The sequence below is a fragment of the Papilio xuthus genome, unplaced genomic scaffold, assembly GCF_000836235.2.
Source record: "Papilio xuthus unplaced genomic scaffold, Pxut_1.1 DF825946.1, whole genome shotgun sequence".
Lineage (NCBI taxonomy): Eukaryota > Metazoa > Arthropoda > Insecta > Lepidoptera > Papilionidae > Papilio > Papilio xuthus.
The window spans coordinates 7,202,387-7,213,838 of record NW_013532703.1 but is presented as its reverse complement, the minus strand read 5'-3'; the positions used below and the strand labels follow the sequence as shown (position 1 = coordinate 7,213,838).

Below are 11,452 nucleotides of genomic sequence, written 5' to 3'. Positions count from 1 at the left end.
AACTTAGTTATTTAGCAATGTTTTCTGATTACAGAAAAAGTCCGCTTACAAGAAACCAGCGTTTATATCGCGCAAGAGTATGCGATATAATGATCTCTGCAATTAAACGAAGAGCGAAATTTTAAACCCTTATAATGCATTTTACGTAGTCGACAATTTGTAGACATGTTGAAATAATCGTGATGTTTTTAATTCCTGTTATATTAGGAACATAGATTATAGAGAAGACAATACATAATCAAGCTTATATTGTAATGTTTAAGAGATGTCTCGTGTGTATATTTTGAATCGATTTTTTGGATCGATGTTTTTTGACAAAAATCAACTTGAAATAAATTTAAATCTTATATTTCTTAACGAACATAAAAATAAGAATTTTTAATGCAGATTTATGAAGTGTCTATTTGAACTACAATAGGGCCTACATAAAATTCGACGAATAAATTAATGGATATCTCTCAATTAGTCAATTTTACCGATCCTGAAATCGATTCAAATGAGGTGGTCCTATTTTATTGACGAGATTGTTTTACTCTTGTAAGAATATATAAAAAAAAAAACGTATTTGATAGATAATAATAACTTTGAAAACTCTAACCTACAAATATCTTAGTATTGATGAAATTTTACAAAAAATGATCCTTTTATGGATTGTTTCTTTCCGTAAGTTTAATATTTCAACACAAACTTAATTATTTTTCTAATGTATACAGATTAAAAATACGTTTTGATTTTTTTTTTAATTTCATTTCGTTCTTGTTTGTCAGCACAATTTATTTCGAGAACTAAGTGAAAGATTTGTTTTTTATATTATTGAAGGTGAATATCTTTAATAGCGACAAACCAAAGCACTTTAAAACGAATTGAACTATGAGAAGAGACAAAGTTTTGTTAATGTTCAACAAATTAATTCACAATTTTTTTTTTATATTTGTTTTTTTTTTAACTTGTTACAATGGACGTAATAATATGAACATTAGATTTATAGAATAGTATAGTTATGGAGCTAAATATTAAACGTGACAATAAATGAATGACTCGAAAACAAAATTTAAAAATATTTTACCAAATTTGTAACCTCAAATATTTTTGGTATCTATGTAATAGAGTAGAAGAATGTTGGTATTGCAATGATATTGTAGGTACATTAATGTAGCCATTTTAAAAAATCGGTAAAATATAAATGTGCTTTCTCTACATGCTATTTATGAAATTGTATTTAAAATTAAATATTATTATAGGTTAGGTTGTGGTTGTTGAATTTTTTTGTTATTTTTGCTACGCTTTAAAATTATGTTTCCTATTGTAAAATAAGTTTAATTGGATCCTTGACAATGTTTAAATTTGTCAAGTTGTTGATGTAGTCAGTTCCAATTTTGACTATTTATTGATCAGACCATACTAAACTAATATTTCGTAAATGCATTAAATTTTATGTACCCTTTATTTTATCCTAAGTTATATATTTTGTAATTTGTTTATAGATAAAAATGTATTTTTTTATTCACACAAATTGATGTCAGTTTTCAATGTATTTAAATCAATTAGTCACCGGTTTCTAATATTAGCCCATGCCTAAAATATTCAATACCTTGAAAAATGTAATTTAAGGTTTTATATATTTGTTTTATATGTCATTTGTATGATGTGATGAAATTCAGTATTATACATTGTTTAGCAATATATTCTTTAAGTCTGTAAATCAGTTATTTAATTGCACACAAAGGTGAAGTAAAATAAGAAATACATAATAAAGTTTAATATTGTAAAACGTAATCAATCGAAAACATATAAATTGATGTATGGTAGACAGTAAACATATTACGAAATAAATGTCTGTTAAATGATTAAATGTTGCTTTATTTACCGGCCAGGGTTAACAATATTGATTTTGTAAAGAAGAATAACTTGTACTGCATGCAAACCGATAGACGACCAAGTTTTCCGTGAAACTAGTAGCCCCTTCACTCTATAAGAGATAATATGTGTTCTGTGTTTGTAATAAATCCATAAAGCTATATAAGGCCGCAGTTTCATTAGTCGTTAGCGCATGCATGCATGTTGCGAGAAGTATCCTGATCATGCATGCCATAGCCTTCTTCCATTGGACGATAGTAGTTATTTTTCCATCCGCGCATTATACTCGTAAACTGAGTAACCGCATGACGCTTGTTTTACATCAACCGTTCATTTCCATTAGTCCTCCCGTGTCCGGCGGACTCACCCTATACTGTAGGTATAACGACCGAGATATCGACATTGCGCCCTTACAGATTGGCCATGTCTATAGCTATTCGTGGTATTACAATATGACAGGCAAAGTTCTTAGCACTTTATGAAGACCTATATTTAGTTAAGACAATATAAAATATTAAGGTCCACTAACATTTTTCTGCTATCGGACGCAGAACCTAGCAGGTTGCCAGTGATGCATTTTTATTTAATCTATAAATTGTTTTAAGAAACTTCGAAGTCAACGTCAAATGTCAAAGTCAAAAACTGTTTTGTTTGTTGTTGCCATGGCGGCATTTTCGTAATATTTCTTTCGATTTTATAAATTGAAATCAAGTCATGGGTTCTACATTATATGTTTGTGAAGATCCGTACAAATTATGAGTCGTGTAATAAAAAAACGGTGACGCAACAGTACTAAGATTAAGTTAAAACATATTTATGATAGTTGCAAAAAATTTCTTTTCATACATACAATGTAATTTTAATGAATGTTATAATTCGAATATAAAATTAATAATGAATGAAGACCATAAACAAATTATACGTGAAACTTGTAAATCCCACTCCACAAAGGTTTCTGACCGCGGTAAGTACTATATGCATTATTTAAGAAAATATATATTTTTTTATAATAAGGCCAGCTTATCATTCTGTAACTAACTTAGAAGTTTAACAATTTTGTATGTCTGTCTCTGTGAATATAAAACAATCCAAAAGTAGTCAATATCACTAAAATATTTTTACATTGCCTACAAGAATTCACTCGAGCCCACCCAACAAAGCTCACTAAGCAAGAATTAGAAGATCTTTACTATGCTATACTGGATAATAATTTAGAGCTTAAACAAACAATCAATACTCAAAATGAGAAGGTCAAACAGCTGTCTACAAAGGTGCAAAGATTGGCGGCACTGCAGAAGTCAGGGCTTGGGAAAAATGAAAAGGATTGCTGCATAAATGCCAAAGCATTAATAAGGGAACAGAAAGACATGTAAATATATTTTTTACCCTTATTGTATATGTACTGGTATGTATAAAACTATATTTTCTTCCACCTTTTCCAAATTCAAATTGAGGCTTCTTAACAAAGTTTTATAAAATTGTAGAATATAAGAAAACACATTTGTCTGTTTAATAGTTTTTTTTTATTATTCAGGCTTAGATACATGGTTATACTGTTTTCAGCATAGCGGAGCAGAAAAGGGCAAATGACAGGCTATCGGAGAAGAATCGCATTTTAAACATGAGACTGTGCTCTGCCAAACAGTTTTTGGGCAAGAATTCTGCAAGATGTAACAAATGTTGTCTTGCAGCGGCTATCTCATTAAAGTTAGAATAATAAATATTTGTCCATATTTTTTTTAATTTATATGTATTCATTTATTCACATTGCAAAATAAATGAATTAATTAATACTATATATATATTAAATAACTAACATAATATAACACATATAACTAACATAATACTATAATTAATAAAACTAAATCAAAATAAAAATAAAACTAAATAATATAAAAAATCGACCCCAAATCGCTGCAGTAGGGTTCCCAAGAGGCTGGCGGTATTTCCCCGTTGGATGGCCAGGCTCAACCTTTGCCCGAAATGCGCGGCAGCCCTTGGAAATTCACATTGTGTTTTACAATGTTTGAAACTTAAGTGATTGTATTATAAGACTAAATGGAACATTAATTTATTTCTTATTTTTAAGCATATGAATTTTTTTGATATATTTTATCTAGTTTTTTTCTATTTTCAGAAATTCATCAACAAGTGCTCTAAATGTAAGCACTAAAAGAAGTGCTACAAATATACAAACACTGGTTTCCTCTACTGACTTGATTCACAAGTATGTATAGCACAATTTATTACATAATTTATATTATAAAAGGAAAAAAAGAAACCCCAACTCATAAAAACAATACTTTTTTCTTAATAACTTTACTATATTTTTTATTTTATTCCTTGTTTTATTGTAGCTGGCTGAAAATAAGTTTTTTTTTTATTTCTATAGAGCGAAATTAAACTATAGTATTTTTATGACGTCACAGATTATTTTTAGGGTTCATCTTGAAACTAAATTGGGGACATTTTTTTTTTATTTTGTTTTTTATTTCTGAATATTTTTATTTACAGAGAGCCAGTATCTACAAAGGCTATAGAGGTGCAGACTGATTGTGAGAAGTAATTATTTTTTTTATAATTCATGTATATAGTGGAACCTGGATAAACAAGATACTAAGAAACTGTGGTATATTTCCTGCTTATAGCGATTTCTTGTTTATTCAGGTTTGACTTTTTATTGAATATTTTCTATACAGATGAAGCAAAAACTTTGAATGTAAAAAAATTAAATTTTGTTAGAAATTGCAAGAAATTAGTTTTAGAAGAATCACTAGATATTTTACATACAAGATTTATTATTCTAAATGTTTTCAGGACGAATGGCGAACTATGCAATGAAAATAAATGTAAAACTCTTATGGAAGAGTTGAAACAGAAGATTGCTTCATTGGAAGAGGCAAGTTGATAATTTTTTTTTTAAATTCTTAATAGGAAACGTTTTAGTTACTAATTATACTGATTCAATTTTGTTTTTGTTGCTTGTAATTATTGTAAAAATCCATATCAATAAATTATTTCTTGACAAAAAAAAAACCTGAAAAACGAGATTCAGGCCATACATGATTTATTTCTTGAATAAACATCGCTACGCTAGTGGAAATGAGTCTTAACATTTTAAGACAGCTTTAGTGATTTAGTCTAGTTTTGTATATATTACAGGAGTTAAGTAAGATTCACTCGGAGTACCTGTCACGTGTGAGCCGGCTGGAGCAGGAGGTGGTGGTGCTGCGAGAGGAGGTGGCCGGCAAGACGCTGGTGCTGCAGCACGCTGAAGCGCAGAGCGGACAGCTGCTGCAGCGTCTCAGGGCCGCTGAGACACAATGCGGTACATTATATTATACCCAGTTTATATTTACCTTCATAAAGTTGAAAAAACACGACCTTTGGGCTATTTTCTTTTACTTAAATAAATCTTAATGGTTCCTTGAACAGTCCCAGGTCTTTTAGAGATGTATTAACGAGTGCCATAAATTTTCTCACATTTTGAAGGGGGTGGGAGGAGCTCGATGAAGTGTCAGGAGGTCCCTAATTTTGTAACATCACTCTCTTTGAAATTAGGTAATAAATTAGTTAGGTCAGTGAGAAAAAAATGATGAAATCTGTGTGTGGTGTGGCGTGGTGCGGTGCAGAGGAGATAGCGGTGCAGCTGAGTGCGGAGCAGCGCAAGGTGTGCGAGCTGGAGACGCGGCTGCGCGCTGCTGAGCTGACGGCGCAGGTCGCGCGCACCGTGCACCACTACCACCAGACTGACAAGGTGCCGCGCCGCATCCCCCTTTATATTATACCAGTACAGTAAGACAGTTGCGCTGCTCTACCATCGACTACTTTTGTTCACTGGCACCAGTTGGTTTCATGTTTTCCAGTTATATGTCAACGCTGCTTTTGAGAGTCACTGTCTTACTGTACTGGCATAATGTAAACCATATATCCCACAAATATTGGTATCTCGGTTTCTATAAAGCAAATGAGTGAAATGACATGTTTGATGACGACACATGTTTCGACAGTAGAAACCTTTTGTTCAACAAACTTGTCAAATTTATCAAATATATCTATTGTCATTAACTGAATTATTTATAATCTTAATAAAATAGAAATTCAATATTTTTAAATCTATCTGGTAATTAGTCCTTTTAGGATAGTAAAGACGATAGTGGAATGGACGAACATAAATAATCCAGAAAAAATTTAGCAAATAAACATATTTGTGTTTACAGTTGCCAGAGTTACACGCGGTGTGCGAATCTACTTCGGTAAGTTTTTTTTCATTTGCAGTATTAAGAGCAACCGATACTGACGTGCAGGTATATATATAAAAGCGAGAGTCTGTCAAAAGCGCGTCAAATTAAGGTCTGTCATCTCTGCCCACCCTATTTTACAGGGTGTTACAGGCGAGAGTATCAAAAGTCATATAAGTGTATATACATACATGTAAACGAATTCATATAAATATTCTATAATCATCATCATTATCATCATCATTGTAGTGTATGCATAAACGTAGTGTTGTTTGTCTCGAGCGTACACGCCATAAGTACATGCCGGAGAGAGGGGACGTCAGTCGATGTCAGACCTTTGAGCCGGCAACACGTGTCGGTACGTGAACGAGCCAAATATAGCACAACGAATGCTACAATCATGAACAGCCCAAATTGATCCACTGCTGGACGAAGGCGTCCTCCATCGATTGCCACAATGCCAGGTCCTGTGCTGTCGCATCCAGTGCTCTCCCGCAACCTTCACCAGGTCATCTTGTGGGAGACCTACCTACGCTGCGTTAACCTGTCCGCGGCCGACACTCTAGGACTTTTCGGCCACATCGACCGTCCGTATAGATACGTAATAGATACGTTTAATTTTAGTTGGATTGTAAAATGCAAGAAATGCCTGCAACGAGATTGTCCAATGTGGAGGACGTAAAATGTCCTAATACTCCGAAAAATTCTGACGACTCTGGTTATATGGAGGCTATATTATTAGAAGAACAAAAGGTATTAAAGGTTAATTTAAAATCAAAATAATAGCTATTGTTGACAATATGTTATACTAGGCTGTTGCCCGCGACTCCGCCCGCGTTTATTATAAAATCTTTAAGTAGCCTATGTTTTCTTCCAGACTGTGTTCTACATCTTTGCTAAATTTCAGCGTGATCCATGCAGCTGTTCTGGTGATACTTTCTAACAAACATACATCCATATAATTCGCATTTAAGATGGATCCCACAATTTTTTACATGTTATTTACAGAGTCCCCGAAAGGAAGTGAGTTGTGATTTAAGAGAGAAAATATCAGAATTGCAAACGCAATTAAACTCATTGAAACGACTTGCTGTAAGTATCTATCTACTAGCTGTTTCCCGCGACTCCGTTCGTACGGAATTGAAAAAAAACTTAATTAGTAGCCTATGTTCTTTCAGGCTAAGTTTTACATCTGTGCAAATTTCAGTAAGATCCATGCAACCGTTTTGGAGATACCTTCTAATACACATACATCCATTCATCCATACATCCATCCATCTAAAGTAAGATTAACTATGCGCTTCTATGGACAATAGTTAATCTTAAAAAATAATCAATTTATTATATTTAAACTGTGTAGTTAATAGAATATGCTAAAACATAAAAATTTGACATAACCTAGGCAGTTGAAATAGACTCAGAAAAGAAGTTGCCTAATTTTGAGTCTTACGACCTCGCTATTGAAGAGGACCAAGTATCAATGTTAAAGAATATTAACGATTATAATAACCTTATCAAGGATCCGCTACTTAATTTAGAGGTAAGTTGTTTGAAAAACTTACTTTTCTAAAGACCGTTGGTTTTTTTTAACGTAAAACAATTCCTGCAATAGTTATCTTACTAAGATCCACTAGTGTCACTAAGGTAGCCCCTTAGTGTATACTTAGCGTGATCTAAACTAGACTGAAGTTTTAGTTGTAAATATTTGTTCAGCCCCTAAAGACAGGAGAGATGTTTGAAATAAAGAAATCAGAATCTCACGTGATGCAAGCTAAGGCTGAAGAAACTTTGTATGAGAACGCGACGGAACCCGCGACCAGTGTGCAAATGTCTAGCTTCCAAAAATCTAGCTTTAATCTACCTTCACCCACTAAAGGTATATTGGAGAAATCAGACGAGTAAGTAAACTTATATTTTGAAAGTTTTTTTTAACTATGTAAAATCTCTAATATGGAGAACTGATCGCCAACCTTCGCTAGTCGGAGTGGCACCTCAAGAAGAAGGAGAAGAAGAAAATCTATAACAATATTATTATATAAAGCGGAAGAGTTTGTTTGTTTGTTTAAACGCGCTAAACGCAGGAACTACCGGTCCGATTTGAAAAAAAACTTTTTTTGTTAGCTAGTCCATTTATAGAGGAAGGCTTTAGGCAATATAACATTACGCTGCGACCAATAGTTTTTAATTCCGCGCGGACCGAGTCGCGGGCGACAGCTAGTGTAAAATACAGCTTATGCCCGCCATTTCTTTAACTTGGAAACAAAAAAAAATGTTATGTTGCAACCAGTTCTAAAGATTTCTAACAAACATCCATACATCCAAACATTCGCATTTATAATATTAGGAAGATTATTTCTCTAACTTTGAATATATTTAAAATCTTTACAGTATTTCTAAAGGATACAGGAAAGAGGAAAAAGTGGTCAAGAATGTATCTTATGATGACGTCATGAGTGATACAGATAACATGCAAAAAGATATGAAAAGTCCAGATAAAACAAGAGAACAACCCGAATCTTGTTCTATTGTAGGTTATTCACCATCAGATGACAAACATTTTGTTGTCACACACACAATAGATGATCAATTAAAAGATAAAAAGAACAAAACAGAAAGACGTAGAAGTAAAGACGAAAATTCTCCAACAAACAGAAGTCTTGAAATTAAAGAAGGATCTAATGGTTATCATAAAGTTTGTCGAAAGAATAAAGCTTATAAAGAAAATGTATTCAATAAAGAGAAAGATATAAAAGTCAAAGAACAAATTAAAGGAAAGAAAAAGATTAGTATTGATGTACCCGATTCAGACGTTCATCTTTGTAGCAAAGAAACTAATATGAATATAAATACCTGTAATAGTAATCCAAGTACTGAATCCAGTAAGGAAATAGTACCAAGTGGTCGGACCTCACCGAAGTGTCAATATTTGTCACAACCAACAGACAAGGATGGCATCAAAGTTATTAAAGATGTCAAAAGTACCTCTGATATGAACGTACCGAATCCCGACAACACTAAATATCCTAACGAAGAAGCTACGGCTAATGAGAAAATTAAAAAGAGCAAAACCAAAAGGAATAGGAATTCGATTGAACATCAAATTGAAAAGTTTCGAAAAAACGATAATAAACAATTAGGTAAGTTTTAAAATGCATGTTACACACTTCAACATTTCTCATAGTTCACGTTCAATGATTTTTGCTTTGTCAAGATTTTTATTGTAGGTCCATATTTATTTATTCTCACTTTAACTAATTAAATATTGCATTTAACATATTTAGAAAACTTTTACAAGCATCATATCCGACCATATGAATGTATATCAGTTAAAAGGGTGAATTTGTTTGTGAAAAGTAAGATGCACATAGCACACAGCACATTATCACGTACATTTGCACGTTAGAGATGTGCGAGCAGCACGCAGTGATCTGCACGTGCCCGCGCGCTGCACGCCGCGAGGTCCGCGTGTTCCGCACTTGCAGCGGCACCGGCAGGTTCGCCACTGTCGCGCACTCACCACACGACACCGGCATGCGACACTGCGCCTGCGCCTGCGCCACTTTCGGTACATTTATTTCCTATTCCGCAATATTTAAGACACGCTTTAAGACTTCTCATAGATTTTTTAGAGTACATGGCGGCAAAATAAAAACGCAAGACAACGAAGTAATGCCTAGCCTAATTTAGCTCAATTTAGCTTATTTTAGCGTATAGTAGCTTCGTTTTTTGTAGAGATACGACTTTAGCGACTTGGTGTTAACATTAGTGCCGCTAAAGGTACACAAACGCAGAAGTACCGCGACTCTGGCGACGGCGAGACGTATATAGTGCGCGCGGAGGCGGCCGTGCGGATGTGTGCCGCACCAGCACCGCACGCGCCGCACGCACCGCACGCACCGCACGCACTGCCAGCCGGGTCCGCGGACACTGACGGCGAGATCTCCGGCCTCACGGACCTACCTGACGAAAGTACGTACAAAACTGACGTAGCGTATAAATCTCTATGTAAAACATCCCTGTCATTATCTTTGACAAAACAGAGATAAATATATGCTTTACAAGAGAAAATGGTCTCAGAAACCCACGGTACGTTTTTCGACAGAAGACAATAATAATAGTTGTTTTATATTGTGGTGTAGTAAGTGGACGGAGCAATGTGTCAGCGGGCGAGGCGCGTGTGTACACCACGTGCACCGACACCGCCACCGCCACCACCACCACCACCGACTGCCTCACACTCAGCGAGGGCGAGCTGCCGCACCACGTACACACCATAGGTCTCTACTGTAACACATTAACTTTAACACATTAACTTTGTATTAGAAATTAGGAATTAATTACGTAAATATTTCCAGGAAGAAAACTTTTATCACCGGGCGAGAGGAGACGGAAAACTAGTAGCGGGGAAATATCGTATGCGTGTTTAATTTATTACTCGAACTAGATGTACCCCGCGAATATGACCGCGCACAATTAAAAAGACACTTGTACCTTGTTACAAATATCCATCCATCCATCTAAACTTTCGTTTTTATATTAGTAAGATTACTCATACTTGTTTTAGGTTCAATAACTTATTGTACTATTGCAGGCCTCCATTTTCAACATCGCAGCGCGTAGAAGACGCCCTGCAAGCCATCGGGGAGGAGCTGGCGCGCTGCCGAGCGCTGCTGCAGCGACAGCGCCCCCAGGTGAACCCCCACCTACACCACCTCCACCACCTACACCACCTTACCTCATTGACCCCTTAGATACATCGTATCTTAGTTGTATCCCGCTCCCTGCCTACCCCACGTGAGGCCGGATTGTATGTGCAGTAAATGTATATTGTTTCATGTAAATATTAGATAAATAAAATTATTTGAACTCATTTGTATTTTTTATTTCACAAATGTCACTAGCAAGTACTTACGAGGTTAAATAGTAATGGAGAAAGTAGTCAATACAAAAATGTGTTTACAAAGTTTGCTGTTAAATTAATCATTTAAATATCATTTGATGACTACTTTTACGAAAATTGTAAAAGGCTTGACGAAAATTGTTGAGAATTAAACGTTTCGACCAGACCACAAAGAACAAAGAGATTCAAATTACTATTCGACCGACTCAACCTTTCTTTCTTTTTACTATCAAGGAAATGGTTTATAATTTGAATTTAAGTGACCACTAAGATGACAATAAGCCTGTGTAATACAGGTACAGAGTATTGGATAGTATATTTAGTTAAATATAACAGGGCAAAAGTTCAAAAGACATATCGTGCAATACGGAGGGCGCGTCTGATGCGCTGGCGCTGCGGCGGGCGGAGGGTCAGGCGCGTATTGTGGCCGCGCATTCACACATCTGTCACTTCA

The 11,452-nt window shown here is 34.8% G+C and overlaps 1 protein-coding gene across 3 annotated transcripts in view; it reads left to right on the top strand.

Annotated features, from left to right (window-relative positions):
- The first annotated feature begins 2,512 nt into the window (after positions 1 to 2,512).
- LOC106124024 (uncharacterized) overlaps positions 2,513 to 11,452 on the top strand; it is a 21,329-nt gene continuing 12,389 nt past the window's right edge. For 2 of the 3 annotated variants that reach the window (XM_013320468.1, XM_013320466.1), the window contains exons 1-20: positions 2,513 to 2,821; positions 2,992 to 3,226; positions 3,421 to 3,564; positions 3,995 to 4,084; positions 4,372 to 4,419; positions 4,675 to 4,756; positions 5,020 to 5,185; positions 5,490 to 5,614; positions 6,078 to 6,113; positions 6,723 to 6,851; positions 7,107 to 7,190; positions 7,501 to 7,638; positions 7,812 to 7,996; positions 8,487 to 9,235; positions 9,502 to 9,663; positions 9,876 to 10,067; positions 10,238 to 10,375; positions 10,454 to 10,511; positions 10,690 to 10,789; positions 11,335 to 11,439. In XM_013320468.1, the coding sequence (XP_013175922.1) occupies positions 2,674 to 2,821; positions 2,992 to 3,226; positions 3,421 to 3,564; positions 3,995 to 4,084; positions 4,372 to 4,419; positions 4,675 to 4,756; positions 5,020 to 5,185; positions 5,490 to 5,614; positions 6,078 to 6,113; positions 6,723 to 6,851; positions 7,107 to 7,190; positions 7,501 to 7,638; positions 7,812 to 7,996; positions 8,487 to 9,235; positions 9,502 to 9,663; positions 9,876 to 10,067; positions 10,238 to 10,375; positions 10,454 to 10,511; positions 10,690 to 10,789; positions 11,335 to 11,439 (3,114 nt within the window). In that variant the 5' untranslated portion in view covers positions 2,513 to 2,673. The remainder of the gene's footprint in view (positions 2,822 to 2,991; positions 3,227 to 3,420; positions 3,565 to 3,994; positions 4,085 to 4,371; positions 4,420 to 4,674; positions 4,757 to 5,019; positions 5,186 to 5,489; positions 5,615 to 6,077; positions 6,114 to 6,722; positions 6,852 to 7,106; positions 7,191 to 7,500; positions 7,639 to 7,811; positions 7,997 to 8,486; positions 9,236 to 9,501; positions 9,664 to 9,875; positions 10,068 to 10,237; positions 10,376 to 10,453; positions 10,512 to 10,689; positions 10,790 to 11,334; positions 11,440 to 11,452) is intronic. The other variant, XM_013320467.1, reaches the window with a different exon arrangement.